At 38.5% G+C, this 20,211-nt stretch overlaps 2 protein-coding genes and 1 pseudogene across 2 annotated transcripts; 1 reads left to right on the forward strand and 2 right to left on the reverse strand.

Moving 5' to 3' along the window:
* Nucleotides 1–9,640: 9,640 nt before the first annotated feature.
* On the reverse strand, nucleotides 9,641–10,579 carry LOC136700248 (olfactory receptor 10J4-like). Its single transcript, XM_066675529.1, has one exon. The coding sequence runs from the start codon at nucleotides 10,577–10,579 to the stop codon at nucleotides 9,641–9,643; it is 939 nt and encodes a 312-aa protein (XP_066531626.1).
* Nucleotides 10,580–12,010: 1,431 nt separating this feature from the next.
* Nucleotides 12,011–12,922, reverse strand: LOC136700475 (olfactory receptor 52A5-like). The gene has a single exon (XM_066675851.1). The coding sequence runs from the start codon at nucleotides 12,920–12,922 to the stop codon at nucleotides 12,011–12,013; it is 912 nt and encodes a 303-aa protein (XP_066531948.1).
* A 3,699-nt stretch (nucleotides 12,923–16,621) lies between these two features.
* LOC136700249 (olfactory receptor 6N2-like) lies at nucleotides 16,622–17,563 on the forward strand (annotated as a pseudogene).
* The last annotated feature ends 2,648 nt before the right edge of the window (nucleotides 17,564–20,211 follow it).

Raw genomic sequence — 20,211 nt, forward strand, 5'->3', positions numbered from 1 at the left:
ATAAACAAGAATGGCATATGCAACTGCATTTCCTCATGAGTAAATACAAATGAATATATGGATAATTGATTACAGCAAATAATAACAAAAAGAATAACATATGAGTAAATACATGGATAACATGAAACATGCAAAGAAGCTGTTTGCTCCTGAAGATGTTGTCTTCTACCTATTGTGATTTTACATCACGTGGATAGGCACGTTGCTGACTATAGGGAGAGGTTCCCAGCACTTCACCTGAGTCAGATAACTTGACGATCCGAGTTGGTGTAAGGTCGGACATGACATGTCACATGAATAGTTCGAGAAGATCCACTGGATTGTACAGGTTGAAGTAAAAGATATTGTCCTGTGAGTCCAGACATAATCTTACCCACCATACTGCGAATAAATAGTATAACACAACTTCCCAATATAAACAAAATAAGAAGAAACAAAAGCAAAAACATAACCATTCTAATCAACACAGCTTTCCATTGGCCTGAAAATAGCCAAGAGAACCATCCCTCTCCAGGGACTCCTGCCTTTGAGTTGGCCACATGTTCATCTCTCAATTGTGTCATAAATTCAGTGAAATTACCATCTTCAGCAGTGTTCATAGGAATGTAAGTACAACACTCTTCTCCAAACAGAACACAAACACCATCATCTGTAGCTCTCATAGAATCAATAGCAAACCAATTTTGTACCACCATTTTAGAAGTTGCATCTATCTGCTGGCCTAAAGAAGCCAAAGCACCAATAGTGATATTCATAAACCTTTGCAGGTTGTACCAAATATAATTAATCCAATGGGCGTTTTTATAAGTCTGATGCCATGGAAAAAAGGCTACCCAATTGTCAATACTAGATTGAGACATTACCATGTGTTCAGGTACGTCAGTTGGCACTCTAGAATATGTTAAAGTAAATATATTTTTTGAAAATATAGTGTCTTTACCTGCTAGCCAAGATGATACATCTCGCTTGTTCCGAGCTGTTGGTATGTGTACAGGTAATAGTGCAACCTGACCTGATAAAGTAACTGGAGCACAACATCCTTTCCAGGTTGGATCTAAAGATTGAGCTATTTGTTTACCATTATCACAAACCCAAAATATATCAGCTACTGCTACTGTACCCTCACCCAAGTCTATGTTCAATAACTTTATATTATTATCCAAATCCCAACCTGTACTATTTAACTTTCTTCTGCATCTGTGAATTATTCCCCTCTCATTTGGGACAGAATTTTGACAGAAACAATATGGGTATGGCTATCCATCATCCTGCACCATAGGTGGTGGATGAGTGAATGGTCTGTACAATATTGAACAACTGTGAGCCCGTTCAGGATTGTAGTTAACATTCATGCTCCACAACAAGCAGATTAATGGGCATACTGTAGACTTATTTAGACATTCAGCTAAACCTCCCAATGGAACAATTGTTGGGACACCTTTTTTAGAGTAACATGCTATGCAATCATTGTCAACATTCGTATGGGCTGTGAATTTCAAATATGTATATAACATGTTCTGAGTAGCGTGCATTGTAACTACCTCACCTTTATCCTTTTGGCCATTGTTAGTCTCAGAAACAATAGTTCCCATTAGCACGTACCACTCTAGGGCTTCCCATTTGTGTATGACTACTCTGTGTGAATGATTAAGGTGTATACTTTCATAGCACATCAGAAAGTCACAAAGTGCGCTAGCAATGAAAATCCCATGGCTTGAACGTTGTGAATTTTTTTGAGTTCCAGGTGAGTGGAACATACCCTTTATGTATGTAATTGTATCATTAGCTCCTAAATTCTGATATTTCACAAAATAATCTTGCTCTATCTTGGACTGATTTAGGTGATGTACCATTATTAGTGCCAAGGCACAACGTATCTTATGAAACTGTTGTCTAGGTTTTGTTGAAGCTGGATTAACACAATTTGGAATTTGAGTACAATTAGATATACCTGGCTTATGTAAGCATTAAGTACATTTTATTCTCCTGGTGAAAAAATGTCCCCATGCAAACCTGCTGACTATATATTGGACAGTAGCGTTCACAAACTAATCCTTCTGATGTGTTCCAGGTCTGCTTTACTGCAGAATATGCTACAGATAAGACTACTGCTCGCTTCTCACGTTGGAGTGAAATTAGAACTGGACTTGCGTGATTTATTCTAATCTATGTGAATCTGTTTAGTGGTGTGAACACATGTATATCATTCAAGTTACCTTCTGGGTCATAATTTGTGTAAGAAATACCTGCAGACAGAATGATTATCACAATGATGCTGGACAATATAAACAATGCACAAGTGGTTCCCTTCAGTCCACAAAGTCCAGGATGTCTAAATGGATGTCAAGCAGGCATAATGTCAATTTATTCAGTCAGAGTTAATTAGTTGTTCTGTTATTTTGTTACTGCAGCAGAGGCGGCGCTTGGCTCACACCTCAAACTGAGCTAAAAAAAATAAAAATAAAAATGAGTCTGGATGACTGTTTTCCAGCCGTTGCCTAGACTCAACATCAATCAGTCAGAGTCGTCAGCTGATGGTGGTGTAGCTCTAGTGATGCTCCTAGTTACTGGTCTTTGTACTCCACTCGATGATGTCTGGTGCTGGCGTTGTCTTGTCCCTTGCTTCTGCTCCTGTGTCTGTGCTTTGTTGTTGCACAGTGGATGTAGCTGATGGGAGTGTTTTTTTTTTTTTTTTCAGACATTTGACATACTCTTGTAGTTCTTTTTGCAACTGTTCAAAGTTGGGGCCATGGGTGGGTCCCTTCATGTATATTACTGGCATTGGTCGACCAGTTAACATTTCATGAGGCGTTAGGTGAGGGACTCTGTTGGTTGACATTCTCATGCTCATCAATGCTAAAGGTTTTTTTTTTCTGTTTTCTATCTGCCATAATCTTTGCACTCTATGCACCAATTATTCCATTTTTCCTTTCTACTCTGCCTTGTGACCAAGGATGATAAACACACCCTAGTCTGTGTTTGATTCTCAGTGCTTGTGAAATTTTCTGAATCGTTTTGTTCACAAAGTGTTGACCATTAATGCTATTTGGCACGACTGGTTCTTCATTTGCCACTATTGAGGCAACCAAATTTAGATACTCCCCCCTTAGGTCTCCTGGGCACCTTCAATACCATTCTTGACTCTGGCAATCACAACTGCCTGGCTTACCACAAGTCCAGCAGTATAGAGGCGAGTGCTTCTGGCTGTCTTGTCTGCTGCATACTGTATTTCAGGGGCATACGGTGGGGGTCTATCTTTAACTACCTGTCTTCCTTTGTCACTGTATCTCTTATCTTTTCCAGGAACTTCCCTTTCTTTCTCCTGCACTTTTTCTCTCATTTTAATTGCATGAGTTTCAAAAGCTTGTATTTATTGCTAAGCAACGTAATTTTCCTCCCTACCTGGGCCTTAGTTATAGTAATTTTTCTTTCCACCATCTCTCTCACCTCCTGACATAATTCAGCATCAAATGAACTTCTAAGCGGCAAATGCTTTTCTTTTTTAGCTGCTTTTTATTCCACTGCTTCATGCATTCTGACAATTCTACCTTCGTTCCTACCTCTTCAGACAACATCAGGAAAAATGGTGTAATATTTTTTTTCGGGATTTATTAAGTTATTCCCTATTTTTACTTCACTACTTCAACTTAAACTGTGTGTTCATAATGTAACAACACTATACATCAATATTTTTCATACATGTATATTTTTAATTTTCCCAAATAACTATTATTTTCTATTTAGACCAAATCAACGTGGCTTATATCAGTACGTCACAAATCAAAGTCCCGCCATTTCTCTCTTTTTCAAGAGTGAATTTTAGGCCTTCTCAGCATCTAAAAAACGTCTTTCTGGAGCTCATTGTTTTCTAGTCTCCCAGAAAGCTCATAAGAAACATCTTTCTGGAGCTCATTTTCTACTATTTTCTTTATTTTACAGTCTCCCAGAAAGCTCATAGTTTTTACTTTTTATTTAAAAACATCTTCTGTTCAAGGCTAATTTTCATAACAAATATCAAAACCCTCAATTTGAGGTTCATAAAATTATTTACTCCTTGAACGAAGCTCATAATTTTTACCATTACAAATTTATTTCCCCATTGATTTCTAAATCTTTCATTCTTTATCACATTTTCCACTATCTTTAAACACTTTCTTCACTCTTTCTTACAGTCTTTCTCTCTGACACTCTCTGGGCAGAGGTGTCCTTTCCCTACTTTCTCTAAACACACCCACAGAAAATTTATTATCTCCTTTACAGCGCAAGGGAGAGACCGGTTCTACCCACACACACATGATTGAGAAAAGAAAGGCGGGGGGTGATCATTCCACCACCTGCACTCAGCTCTCTCAGCTGACCATACACACACACATAGAAGGGGAAAAGGGAGGGTTATTAGACACACTCACACTGACACACACACACAGAAAGACTTTTCGTTTTTTCTAAACTCACTAAACTTACACACACACACTCACCACTTTCAACATTCAACACAATTCTCATAGTCGACTCATTCACACTTTAACAGCATGCTTTTTATTTTCTACCTCTACTTATTTTCTTATACCTATATTCCTTATTTTTAATTTATGCTACATTATGAAGTGTAATAATTCAAAGAGAGGCAGCATCAATACAGTGTTCGTCAACAGTGTTTCGAGTGGGCACCCCTAATTAAATCTCAGTATCACACCTCCAGTTTCTCATCAAACTGACCTAAAAAATCACCTAGTGAATTTTTCAGGGTTTATGGCCAGGCTAATCCCGCCTCTAAAAAGAGGGCTTAAATCCAAATATGCAGTATCCTTTCTTTATTTAACTTAACTATTAACCATTACTTAACCATAAACAAACAAACACACAACACTTAACTCTTGGTACCTTTCATGTGCATTTTTTCTCTCTCTTTCTGTGCACTTTTATTTTTCCTTCTCTTTTATCTATTCTTTTCTGAGCTCTTTCTCTTTCTTATTATTACTTTTTATTCAGCCAAGGGTATTTTAAGTATTTTAGACTTTTTATGCTTGCGGCCTTTTCCCTGAGCTTCCACTCTACAGTTGTGTAAGTCTCAGCAGGTTTTTAAAGGACCAACAACTTTATTTTTTGTATTTTGGACTTTTTATGCTGTTTTTTCCTTTAAACTCTTTTTTTTTCAAAAGTATTTTAATCATGCCTCTCTTCCAATAAGCCTTCTTTACATAACAAACTGCATTACAACTTTTTGTGGCAGAGAGACACAAGCTCATCAATATGCAGAATTTATATGAAAAAAGGCTCTGCTTACCCGTTTTAATGATGCATGCTACGATGAGGTTGGTTCTCTCACCCCCAAAACGAAATGCACAAGTTCTGGTGCTGATAACGATCTTTTGCCACCGGTCGGGGTCTCTCAGAGTCCCCTTAGTACGGGCCACCAAAATGTCGTTACCACGACGTATGAATCTTATATCTAGTCTAAACTAAAATACTTAAAAGAATAAGTTCAAATAAAAGTTTCTAGTTCTTTTTTTAAAAATACTTGAAAGATGAAGATGACTTCTTGGAAGATCAGCAGGCTCTTTATTTTCTTAAAGCATTGGAGAGCAATCACAGAAGGCCTCCTGCAGAATCACTCACAATGACATACTGAAAACCACAGTTTACATACACTTTTTGAGGTGAGATCATCTCGCCCCTCCTATCTTTTTAATTAGGTTGCATTCCATAGAACCCCAATTAAAATGGTACCCTTATCTTCTAGGTGTGCAGTGTATCATAGGAGCCCAATTAAAAAAGGTATCCTTATCTCCTAAGGATGTCTTATCATGCTGTACCAAACAATCTCATGCTACCATTCTCCTTTTTTCCCACAGAGTTCAGGCCTGAGTTTTAAACTCAAGTATCCCTTTGACCATTTTAATATGTTTTGCCATAAAACTGATTTGTTTAAAATAATTCTCATGTCTTTATATTATTTGTTTATTACAGTCACATGTTTTCTATATTATTTGTTTATTGCAGTCACATGTCTGTATATTTTTGCTCTGGGGAAATGTCCCATGCCTGATCTATGAATAAGTGAATTCTCCATCAGGAGCTTGCTTAGGAATGGCTTCCTCTTTGCACTGTAGAGTTTCAGCTGGCAACGGCGGATGGCACGGTGGATTGTGTTCACTGACAATGCTTTCTGGAAGTATTCCTGAGCCCTTTCTGTTATTTCCTTGACAGTGGCATTCCTGTTTGAGGTGCAGTGACGTTTAAGGGCCCGGAGATCACAAGCATCCAGTAGAGTTTTACGGCCTTAACCCTTACGCACAGCAATTGTTCAGATTCTCTGAATCTTTTGATGATGTTATGCACGGTTGATGATGATAACTTAAAAGTCTTTTAAAAAACTTAAAAAGCTATTTTACGCTGGGTAACACCCTTCTGGTATCGCTGCACTATATTTCTGTGCAACAATGGTGGAATTGGTGATCCTCTTACCATCTTGGCTTCAGAGAGACACTGAAACTCTGAGAAGCTCTTTTTATACCCAATCGTGTTGTCAATTGACCTAATTAGTGTTAATTGGTCTTCCAGCTGTTCGTTATATGCTCAATTTCCTTTTTCCAGCCACTTGTTGCTACTTGTCCCAACTTTTTGGGGATTTGTTGACACTGTGAAATTTTGAATCAACATATTTTTCCTTTAAAATGTTACATTTACTCAGATTAAACTTTTGATCTGTCATCTGTGTTCTATTACAAATAAAATATTGACATTTACCACCTTCACATCATTGCATTCAGTTTTTATTCACAATTTGTTTATTTGTAAATTCAGTGGTTTACAGATGGACACATATCTGTCATAGGCCATCGCTGTTAACAGAGTGAACTCTGAGGCTCCATATGTGTAAATAACAAAGCCCTGAAATACACAACCTTCAAAAGATATTGTTTTTCAGATAAAAAATCTATGAGTAATTTGGGATAAATTGCTGTCGCTCCACAAAGAGAATTACACAGTAAAGCTGCAATGAATATGTACATTGGCTCATGGAGACATTTGTTTGTGTAAATCACAGAAAGAACAACAGAATTACTAGAAATGATTAATAAGTAAACAAAGAGACAGATCAGAAAGTAAACATATCTATATTTCTCCAGTTCCACATGTCCTTCCAGAATTAAGTAGGTTATATTAGTAGAATATCCATAAATAAAGAACATATTTTATATATAATTTCTACTCAAATGAGATTGTTCTTCAGTCTGAAAAATATGGAGTAATATCTGTAGAGTCAGACTGTAGTGAGATGTGTTTAATATCCATTTATATATTCTGATATAGACACAGGGTCCTAGGTGATTTGCAGAAAGACCCGCCCTCTGTCTTCTCTCATTAACTTTTCTGACTTGTAAATTATGGGTAAATAAAAAGTTTGTAAATACATTAATTTATGAATCTACCCTGCCTCTGCTTCTGCCATAGACAGTTGCCATTTGAAGGGAACATATTTTCCTGTGTCTCCACAGTAGATCATATTTCTGGATCTTATTGAAACGACCTTTTTCTGCTTTAACCAGTATACCCACCAGCCTAACAGCAGAGTTTTCCCCTGTCTAATTTGTGAAGCTGGTCCTCTCTGAGACAATTGGTCTGTGTGCTCTGTTAGGCCTGAGAAAGCTTATCAGTGACACTGAAGAAGCACATTAAATTCTGGTAAACATCACACATTTACTTGTTATGTGCTGGATCCAAAGGCAGGGGCCTGAGACAGTGAAAGTTTTAAACTTTTATTATCAAGGTAGTGGTGAAACATTGAAACATGGGGGTGGCAGAGTGATGTTATGGGACAGTTAAACATGGGGGTGGTAATATGTTGTTACAGTAGGGTGAAACATGGGGTTGGTAGGGTGTTGTTACGGGACGGTGAAACATGGGGGTGGTAGTGTGTTGTTACAGTAGGGTGAAACATGGGGTTGGTAGGGTGTTGTTACGGGACGGTGAAACATGGGGGTGGTAGTGTGTTGTTACGGGACGGTGAAACATGGGGGAGGGAGTGTTTTGTTACAGGACAGTGAAACATGGGGGTAGTAGTGTGTTGTTACGGGACGGTGAAACATGGGGGTGGTAGTGTGTTGTTACAGGACGGTGAAACATGGGGGTGGTAGTGTGTTGTTACGGGACGGTGAAACATGGGGGTGGTAGTGTGTTGTTACAGGGCGGTGAAACATGGGGGTGGTAGTGTGTTGTTACGGGACAGTGAAACATGGGGGTGGTAGTGTGTTGTTATGGGACGGTGAAACATGGAGGTGGTAGTGTGTTGTTACAGGGCGGTGAAACATGGGGGTGGTAGTGTGTTGTTACGGGACAGTGAAACATGGGGGTGGTAGTGTATTGTTATGGGACCGTGAAACATGGATGTGGTAGTGTGTTGATAGTATTATTACTGTTGGTAGTGTGTGGTTTTTCGGGGGGGGGCTTCAGGGTTAGGTGTCTTGCTGTATGGTACTGCTGGTCCTGGATATTGAACCAGTAACCCCTCTAACCTTAAGATCTTTGCTTCTATTCCTATTGCTTAATTAATCATGGAATATATTGTTTCTGGAATGTGTGTGTGTGTGTGTGTGTGTGTGTGTTGACCTGTGAAGGACTCCAGGATGTATTCCTGCCTGGCACCCAGTGATTCCAGGTAGGCTCTATATAGATAATGAATGAATGAATATTGTCACTGTCCAAAATCATTTATCTCCAAGAAGAGTTTCTTGACAGGAGAAGGAAAAAACTTCTTTACCTTTAATGGAAATCAGTGGAGCATTTTTGAAGCATTTCTGTTGGTTGTGAAATGTTGACAATTTGTGAAGGGTTGAAATGATGTCGTAAAGTAAATAGTGACAAAACTGGAGATACAGCAACAATATTATTCTTAGTTTAATATGTATAAACACTTTAACAATTTTATGCTTGAAACACTGTAAAAAAGAAAACCAAAATATGAAACAAAGTTTTATGGACTTTTCAAGTTACACTTTTCTCAAATATTCACAAAATAGGTGGATGAAAATGAAAAAGATGAATAAGCAGGTGAAAATGAGAAAGTTTCTTTCACAAGTATTTCATTCTTTTCAGGCAAAGAGGGGTTATTACATTAATTGGTCACATTAAAATCCACCTAAAATTAAGACTGGATTAATTTGTTTTTTTTTTCTAAAATTATTGTTTTGGTGTTCAAAATCACTACATTTTAATTCACAAATACTTTCTATATAGATGTTTATTTTCTTTTTAAAAATAAAAAAGATCTTGAGTGATTTGCTGATACATAAAGTTTCACATGAGGAATAACTCACTACAAACATGTCTGATTATTACCTTTAAGGGCATGCTCATGAATATGTGAGTTAAATAGTGAAAACAACGCAGGAGTTTAAGGCTTGCACATCACCTGTGTGTTTTAATGTGTTGATCCTCTGTTGATTAATATATTAGTACATTGTTTTACTGTTTTTTAAAATTCCAAATACATCATATTTGTCTAATCATTTGTAGTTTCATTTGGCACAGCATTATTAAACTATATAATAATCGCATGACTGTCAAAGTTTTAAAAAATAACCCTTTTTACAGCCAAGTTAAAAACACATAGTTTGAACAATGGCAAATTTCCCATTTAATAAAAGATATTTGCCTTCTTTCTCCTAACCATCTTCTTGATCCTGCTCCAAATGTCCTGCAGTTTAAATCCATAAATAACTGGATTAATTAAAGGAGAAATAACTTGGTTTTCTACAGACATGATCATAGAAAAAATATGGGGCACATTGTTGTCAAATCTGCTGTTAATCACCTCAAAACAGGATGTGACAGTGAAAGTGATGAAGATGAAAAGATGAGGGAAACAGGTCTGTAGAGCTTTGTTTCTGAAATCTTTAGAGTTCTTTAGACACACAGTGAGTATCTGGGCATATGAGAATATGATGAAGATCACTGGAGGAAACACAGCTACAGTTAAAACAAGGAGCCCACATACATTATTAATAGAAATATCATCACAACTTAATTTCACAATTGAGTAATTATTACAGTAAATTCTGTCTAATTTATATTTACACAGATGGAGTCTGGATGTTAATATCATGGTTATGCTGTTTTCACAAGAAGGAACAAACCAACAGAGGAACAAGAGCTTTTTAACAGTGGACATTTTAACGAGAGTTGAATATTGCAGTGGTTTACAGATGGACACATATCTGTCATAGGCCATTGCTGTTAACAGAGTGAACTCTGAGGCTCCATATGTGTAAATAACAAAGGCCTGAAATATACAAGCTTCAAAAGAAATATACTGTTTTTCAGATAAAAAATCTATGAGTAATTTGGGATAAATTGCCGTCGCTCCACAAAGAGAATTACACAGTAAAGCTGAAATGAATATGTACATTGGCTCATGGAGACATTTGTTTGTGTAAATCACAGAAAGAACAACAAAATTACTAGAAATGATTAATATGTAAACAAAGAGACAGATCAGAAAGTAAACATATCTATATTTCTCCAGTTCTACATGTCCTTCCAGAGTTAAGTAGGTTATATTAGTAGAAGTATCCATAAATAAAGAACAGATTTTATATATACTTTCTACTCAAATGAGATTGTTCTTCAGTCTGAAAAATATGGAGTAATATCTGTAGAGTCAGACTGTAGTGAGATGTGTTTAATATCCATTTATATATTCTGATATAGACACAGGGTCCTAGGTGATTTGTAGAAAGTCCCACCCTCTGTCCTCTCTCATTACCTTTTCTGACTTATAAATTATGGATAAATAAAAAGTTTGTAAATAAATTAATTTATAAATCTACCCTGCCTCTGCTTCTGCCATAGACAGTTGCCATTTGACGGGAACATACTTTCCTGTGTCTCCACAATAGAACATATTTCTGGATCTTATTGAAACGACATTTTCTGCTTTGAACAATATACCCACCAGCTTCACAGCCAAGTTATCCCCTGTCTAAATGGCCCTATTCATGCTCTTTTAAATGATAATGAGCCACCCACTGTTCACCCCAACCCCAAGCACACAGAAGTGAGTAGCGAGGTGCTTGATTCGAAACATGCAGCAAGTTAATTTTAGTCTCTGGCAGTGTCCTAAACTGCACACTGCTGCACTGAATAATGTGAAATTATATATACACCACACTTGGCAGAGTTTCTGTAGTGTATTAAGTACAGTTCCATAGTGTGTTGTTTGGAACACAGCTTCACTCTGATGTTAATGTTAATCAAATGCTGTTCCACATCATTATAAATGCAGTGTTTTACTGACTTATCTACAGGACTCATCTTATAGCGATCTAATAATTTGATTTTGGGGTGGGCTTTGACTCAGCAAATATGTCCTCCACCAATATCAAACTCACTCCTACAACCTTGTCTTTGCTCATTTTTGCAAAGATTGGTAAGTGAGAAAGTGAAGCACAGTTTAATTCGTAGTATTTTTGAACACTGATGTTAATATTGTATCTGTTTTTTTTATATTAAGCTACTGATTTAGAGATATAAGTTTATGTTACTTAAATTAGTTAGAAAATTGTAAATTTGCATGCGTATTTTATTAACATTTTTGTGGGGCGATAAAATACAATGCATTAAAATGTGGTGCAGAAATTCCCCTTCGTCTGTGGTGGAGAATGACAGAAAAAATTGAGATCCACTGCAATAAAGGCATCTATAAGGGTGTTTCTTCTTCTAATTCAAGCGAAATAACAAATCACACACTTTCTTTTGCACTTCCAGCTATGGGTCTTGTGTAAAATCACCGCGTATCAGAAGCAAGTGTGTTCCCTTTACTGCTTCTTTAGAATTCTGAGTACCTGAACATGTGATAATAATTGGTAAATAACATACACCACAGAATTGTCCATATTAAATAAAATCAAGCCAATATCATAATCCTACAAGACATTATTCAACATTTTGGAATGAAAATACATATTTTCTACTCTTGTCATTAAAATGATAGAACTGACTTCTTATTTCAAATTATCTGCTTGATTCGGCTCCATATCTCCTGCATTTTCAGTCCATAAATAATTGGATTAATTAAAGGAGGAATAACAAGATTTTCCACAGATATGATCATAGAAAAAATGTGAGGTACATTTCCTTCAAATCTGCTGTTAATCACCTCAAAACAGGATGTGACAGTGAAAGTGATGAAGATGAAAAGATGAGGGAAGCAGGTCTGTAGAGCTTTCCTTCTGAAATTTTTAGAGTTCTTTAAACACACAGTGAGTATCTGGGCATATGAGAAGATGATGAAGATCACTGGAGGAAACACAGCTACAGTTAAAACAAATAATCCATATATATTATTGATAGAAATATCACCACAGCCCAATTTCACAATGGAGTAATTATTACAGTAAATTCTGGCTAATTTATATTTACACAGATGAAGTCTGGATGTTAATATCATGGCTATGCTGTTTTCACAAGAAGGAACAAACCAACAGAGGAACAAGAGCTTTTTAACAGTGGACATTTTAACAAGAGTTGAATATTGCAGTGGTTTACAGATGGACACATATCTGTCATAGGCCATCGCTGTTAACAGAGTGAACTCTGAGGCCCAATATGTGTAAATAACAAAGGCCTGAAATATACAAGCTTCAAAAGAAACACACTGTTTTTCAGATAAAAAATCTATGAGTAATTTGGGATAAATTGCCGTCGCTCCACAAAGAGAATTACACAGTAAAGCTGCAATGAATATGTACATTGGCTCATGGAGACATTTGTTTGTGTAAATCACAGAAAGAACAACAGAATTACTAGAAATGATTAATAAGTAAACAAAGAGACAGATCAGAAAGTAAACATATCTATATTTCTCCAGTTCTACATGTCCTTCCAGAGTTAAGTAGGTAATGTTAGTACAAAAATCCATGAGTTTAAAAAAAAAGACTTATCCATAAATAAATAAATATTTTATCTAGCATTTGCATGAGTATGCTTTTCAGACACAACGTATAGCTGTGTATGCACAGTCAGACTGTGGTGAGATTAGGTGTTAAGTGTGCATTCATATATATTGACAGGATCCTTGGGGGTTTGCTGAATGTCCCACCCTCTGTCCTCAAATTTGCTGATTTTAAAGTGTCTGTAAATAACGTTCAACAAAATAAACCCTCACCCTACCCTATCTATGTATGGTATAGGTGAATGTATATAGTTATGAATGTATAGTTGTATCTATATCTATGTTTTGTCTTTTATAGTTCTGTTTAGTAGTTTCATTTTACATGTTTAGTTTCTTACCTTGTTTTATTTTTTCTTGTCTATTTCCATTAAATCAGTTTTCATCTATGAATTTGCCTTTTTGTTCCTTTTCATACACACACACACACACATTTGAGTCACCAATTCACCTAGCAAAGTGTGTTTTTGTATCATGGGAGGAAACCGGAGCACCCGGTGGAAGGGAGAACACACCAACCAGAGCTGGACTTGAACCCACAAATTCCAGGTTGTCCAGGTCCCTGGAGCTTTGTGACTGTGACACTAACTACTGCACCACCGTGCCACTTACTAAAATTAAGGGGGAAAAAAGAAGGGAGTGACTTTCAGCAAATCACCAAAGATTCTGTCCGTATGATATTGTTAGGGGCGCGGGGATGAGACTGACGGAGGGCGGACGCAAACGCTCAGGACACAGACTTTATTGAACAAAACAAACACAAACGAACTAGAACAGGAAACGAGCATGAAACGGGCGTGAGACGAGCCAGAGAAACAAACACGAGAGACGAGCAAGAGAGACGAACAACGCGAACGAAACAAGTAACAAGGTACAACGACAGCGGTACAAGAAACTAGGAACAAGTAACAAGGTACAATGAACTAGGAACACAAAGCACAATTAACGTGGAACAAGGAACAATGAACGACCACAGGAAGTGAGGGAAGGGGACTTAAATAACACAACAAACAAGAAACACCTGAAACGGATAACAAGGGAAATGATGAGGAGGCGGAACAAAGGCGGGGCATGAAAGTAAACAAAACAAAGCCATGTGCTGAGAAAACGGACTAGACGGGACGTGAGTGTGACAGATGCCCCCTTCTGAACGCGCAACTCCCGGGGCATGTAACCTAGACCCCCCAGAAGCTGGTGCAGGAGGGAGCACGGAAAACAAGACAGACTAGAAAAACAAGGAACTGTCGGAGACAGGACTCAGGACAGGCCGGGAAATGGAGCTGTGAACAAGGGACTAGACTGTAACGGATGCTGGACAGAACTAGAAACAGGAGACGGGAATCGCGAGAAGACAGCAGACAAGGCAGGAGCAGACACGTGACTGAACAGGGTGCTGGACATGACTAACAGGGGACTGAACATGAGACAGGACAGAAGGTTGAAACGGGGACTGATGCAGGACAGGGGCAGAGACAGGGGACTGAAACTTGGACTGGACAGGAGATGGGACTTGTGACAGGAAAGGACTAGACTGAAAGGGAGTGATCACATGAGACTGGACGGGAGTGGACAAATGTGATTGGACGGGGTGCTTAACATAGGAAGGGAACGAGGACTGGACATGAGACAGGGCAGAGGGTTGCAAAGAGGACTGGACAGGAGACGGGACAGGTAACTGGGACTGGACTATACTGGAAACAGGGGGAGAGACACTGGACTGGAACATAGACTGGACGGGTGCTGAGACAGAGGATCTATACTGGGAGTGAATAGGGGACTGGATATGAGTATGTGCTTGGACAGGACTTGGCAGGGGAACCGGGATCAGAACGTTTACGGGGACACAGACGAACACCGTGACAGGGACAGGAATCAAAACCGACACAGACAAGGGTACAGGGACAAGCACAGAGACAGGAATCAAAACAGGGACAGATACAGGAATCAAAATAACATGGGGGTGCCCAGGACTGGCGAATGTCTGTGGGGCAGTCCGAGGAACCAGCCTGGGCACAGTTCTGGGGATTGGCCCCGAAGTCCTTGGGGCCGTCTTACGGGTACGACCGGAAGCGGCCGTATCTACAGTCACCGGGGCAGACACGGCCGTAGCAACAGTCTCGGGGGCAGGAACGGCTGTTGAAGCCGCCTTCTCGAGCAGAGGAGCGGCTGGCTGGGCTGCTTTCATGAGCAGAGGAGCGGCTGCCTGGGCCGCTTTCACGAGCAGAGGAGCGGCTGGCTGGGCCGCTTTCACGAGCAGAGGAGCGGCTGGCTGCGCCGCGCTCACGAGCAGAGGAGCGGCTGGCTGCACCGCACCCATGGAGACTGGAGCCCCTGCGACGACGTCCACGGAGGCGGGGAACCTGCAGCGACGACGTCCACGGAGGCAGGGAACCTGCAGCGCCGACGTCCACGGAGGCAGGGGAACCTGCAGCGCCGACGTCCAGGGAGGCAGGGGAACCTGCAGCGCCGACGTCCACGGAGGCAGGGGAACCTGCAGCGCCGACGTCCACGGAGGCAGGGAACTGTGCTGGAGCAGAAGAGGGTTTAGGGGGCTTGACGGGCGCACTCATGCGATCCCCTAGAGGTGCGCCCCTGTTAGCCTCACCTCCGTCATCCTGAGGCTGAAGGCTAACCGCCCCTACCCTTAACCCCCCCAAAAAAATTTCCCCGGACCTGAGGGGGTAGTCCTCGGGAGCAGAGGGTCCTGCGGAGATGTTCTCTGTAGTCGATCGGGAGAATCTGGCTCTCAATAGGTCGCTAAATGTCTCCACCGAAATATGCAGGGCTCTCTCTCCCAGCACTTGATCCGCCCACTCCAATGCTCTCCCTTTGAGAAGGGATCTCATAAACATTACTTTGATAAATTCGTGTGGCGCAGGAACAGTCAGGTAGTCAAAGTACAAGCGGCATTGGAGCAGAAAACCCTCAACGTTTGAAGTCCCCTCAAACTCGGGGGGAACTCCCATATGAGATTGCAGGGCAGCAGGTTGATCGCCCACCTTTGCCGCTAGAAACTCCTGTACTCTCCTGAACGCCTCGTTGAGAAAATAGTCCGTGCTAGCTGCGTCCTTTAGCGGGTCGTTCATTCTGTTAGGGGCGCGGGGATGAGACTTTATTGAACAAAACAAACACAAACGAACTACAACAGGAAACGAGCATGAAACGGGCGTGAGACGAGCCAGAGAAACGAACACGAGAGACGAGCAAGAGAGACGAACAACGCGAACGAAACAAGTAACAAGGTACAACAACAGCGGTACAAGAAACTAGGAACAAGTAACAAGGTACAATGAACTAGGAACACGAAGCACAATTAACGTGGAACAAGGAACAATGAACAACCACAGGAAGTGAGGGAAGGGGACTTAAATAACACAACAAACAAGAAACACCTGAAACGGATAACAAGGGAAACGATGAGGAGGCGGAACAAAGGCGGGGCATGAAAGTAAACAAAACAAAGCCATGTGCTGAGAAAACGGGCTAGACGGGACGTGAGTGTGACAGATATATATATATAAATTGCATGTTAAACACATTAACTCATTACAGTGAGACTAAACCTCTGTAGTTCATTGCATCTCAACTACAAAATCAAATAGAAATCAATTACTGATTTATATTCTGTACTCTCTTCATGAAAATGTATGGCTAACTTCAAAGACACAGATGGATTGTTTTAACAATGGTACATTTCTGACACTGGGGGGACATGTGGAGTTAGAAAAATACAGATATATTTATTTTATAATTACTTTAATCGTCTATGTCTTGATCATATACTTTAATTCTGTTGTTATTTCTGTCATTTACACAAACAAATGTCTCCATGAGCCAATGTACATCTTCATCACAGCTTTACTTTTTAATGCACTGTTTGGAGCCTCTGCTCTTTATCCCAGACTTTTGAGTGATTTTCTGTCTGAAAAACAATTAATTTCTTATCAATCCTGTTTGCTTCAGGCTTTTTGTATTTATACTTATGGTATTTCAGAGTTCAATTTGTTAACAGCAATGGCCTATGACAGGTATGTGTCCATCTGTAAACCACTGCAATATCCGTTTCTCGTTAACATGTCCACTGTTCGTAGGCTCATATTTTTTTCTTGGATTTTACCATGTTGTGAAGTTGGTGGAGGAATAATATTAACCTCCAGGCTTCATCTGTGTTAATTTACACTAAACAGAATCTACTGTGATAACTTCTCTATTGTTAAATTAATCTGTGGAGACACATCTGTAAACAATCTGTATGGACTGTTTGTGTTTACCATTGCAGTTTTTCCACCATTATTCTTCATCATCTTCTCATATGTCCAGATACTTGCTGTGTGTTTAAGGAATTCTAAACATTTCAGAAAAAAGGCTCTACAGACCTGTTTCCCTCATCTTTTCATCTTCATTATTTTTTCAGTTAACGTTTGTTTTGAGATCATTAATCAAAGACTTCAAGGAAATATTCCTCACATAGTTTGCATGGTACTATCAGTGGAAATTTTAATAATTCCTCCTCTCTTGAATCCTATTATCTATGGACTGAAAATGCAAGAGATTCTGAATCGAATCAAGTTATGGATTTCCTGGAAAAAGAGGAAACACCCCGCTCTTTAGAGCAGTTTAGTTTTGTGAAATAATTTTATTAGATTTGCTCAGACAAAACTTTAATTAATATGGGCCAACATTGGCCTTACACTTTATACCATGTGATATACAATTATTTTGTATATATAATTAAATGTGAATGTCAGGGCCAAGATGTACAAAAACAAAGTCACTGTAGAATTTATTGATAAGACCATGCTTGTGTCTCTATGCAATAATTATTTCTTTAGTAATGTTTATGTTACACTGGGATTTTATCCCAATAATAATTATAGAATATGGCAAGAAATCCTGTGATATTTTTTCAGAGTTAGTTTAATAAAATTCATGGTATTTGTTGGTTATTAAAACATCTTCAAATTTATGATTAAGGAGGGAAATTTGGCTGACAGCATTAAAGAAAGCTGTTGAAATTTCATTGTGTTTTACTATAAGAACCAAAGATTTCACTAAGGCAAACTTTCATTCATTCATTTATTGTTTGTAACCCTTATCCTTATCAGGGTGGTAGTGGGTCCATAGCCTACCCAGAATCAATGAATGAATCAGTGAATAAATGAATTTGTAATACTCACAGTACACATTTAAAAACTACAATACAGTTTCAGAAAAGTGGGGACATCTTTCTGCCTAATTCCACTCCTCCTGAGATTCTAAGCCTAACCAGGTTACCTGTATGAGGAGACAGCTACACCTCTAAAAAGAAGCACAAGAATATTTTAAGAATTTATCACCATATTAGCTAAAAATGATCTGGCATAATCAACATATTTACACACGAATGTGTTGATCATTTCATTAAAACATCTACCTACATTAGAGAAAGAATATAAAATAAGTAATTGCCATTTTTTTTTTCTTTTTGTAATTAAAAGCCTATGCTATCCATGTTTAAATTCTCTAGTAGGTGACTATGTGAACATGAACATGGTGTTAGCTTTTGAATTTCTTCTTTTATACAAATTACTTGACACTTTATCCATTTAAAACACAAAAACCTAGTGTACATCATATCACTGAAACATCTGACTACTTTAGTAAATTTCCCAGCTTGAATTCTGTTCCACATTAAATAATCAATAAACGAGGCTTTTGAAAAAGTACTCTTACTATTTAAATTTAGTTAAAAAACACAAACTATGGAGTTTACACCATCAATCTATACATAGGTATCTGTACTTTTATAATTATTCAGAAATGCTTTACATGTTTATGAGGATCTGAACATGTAGTCTTACTGCCGATCTGTGACTGTGACTTGTCAGATGAGGATGGATCAAGTTGAAATGAGGTTCAAAAATATGAACTCCTTCACACTACAGAGAGTGCAGACATGTGTTTGGACATGACAGAATGAAGAAAAAGGTTAAAGAAAAGAAAAAATATGGACTCTCAATGAGGAATAGGAACACACATGAAAAATTTTGCCTACCACCCATCAAAAGTGCAGTTCTGAGCAAAGATTAGCAATCAAAACGGATTGATAGGCTTGTGGCAATGAATGAACGTTTTTTTTTTTTTTATCATGGCAGAAGGTGTATTTATACACCTGTCTGTGTTTAACTCTCTAATTATCTGTTTGAGTCAGGTTAACTTGTCTTTGGTCAATGCCCATTGTATATTTTATTTAGTGTTTTGAACATATATATATATATATATATATATATATATATATATATTTTTTTTTTTTTTTTTTTTTTTTCTGTTCTTAAGCTGTCCAAAAACACACGTTGCAGGTGGATTGGCGACTCGAAAGTGTGTGAGTGAATGTGTGTGTGTGTGTCTGTGTTGCCCTGTGAAGGACTGGCGTCCCCTCCAGGGTGTATTCCCGCCTTGCGCCCGATGATTCTAGGCTCTGGACCACCCGCGACCCTAAATTGGATAAGCGGTTACAGATAATGGATGGATGGATGTTCTTATGCTTCACATTCTTAACCCTATGTAGTCTTAGGCCTTTCAGTCATGTCTGAGGTAACCTGACATGCCTTGATATTTTTACAATTTTCACCTGCCTAAAATGTTTGTTGTAAGCAAATGCTAATACTCAGCAACAATAATGTGAGCAAAATATGTATGTAATTCAGTTTTTTATTCACTTTAAAAACTGACTTCTCAAATAGCTATCTTCAAATGTACTGAAAAAATATGTTGTGAACATGTACTTAAGTTTTCTTTTGAGCTCTGAACTTTGTAGACATAGGTGTTGGCTATAAACTTTCTGGTACACTTTCACTAGAATATTCTATGTAGTTTTACTTCTCTATTGCTATAAATCTAATGTGACACTGATTTTCTCCATATCTGTGGCTCACACATTGACTATTCATGACATAGGTGTGAATAACAGATGAGACATCCCTCCTCACTGTCAAAGATAATGGCCCATTAGCCCCCATCACATCAGTGAGACCAGCAGCTCTGACTGAATAATTTGGTTCTGATTGTTGGTGTTTTAATTATTAAGCAATAACACAATAACAGACTGCTTTGGGGAAACAAAGCCATAAACACGAGCTTCAGATCACTGCTTAAAAGCAATAGAGAGCATTCAAACTTTATTACAAGTAGTGGGAATTTTCACACACAATGTTGCAGTTGTAATCCTCCAATAAAAGCAGTCGGATTAGCACACTATTATCGTATGAATATGAATAGGT

Source organism: Hoplias malabaricus, chromosome 6 (genome assembly GCF_029633855.1).
Source record: "Hoplias malabaricus isolate fHopMal1 chromosome 6, fHopMal1.hap1, whole genome shotgun sequence".
NCBI lineage: Eukaryota > Metazoa > Chordata > Actinopteri > Characiformes > Erythrinidae > Hoplias > Hoplias malabaricus.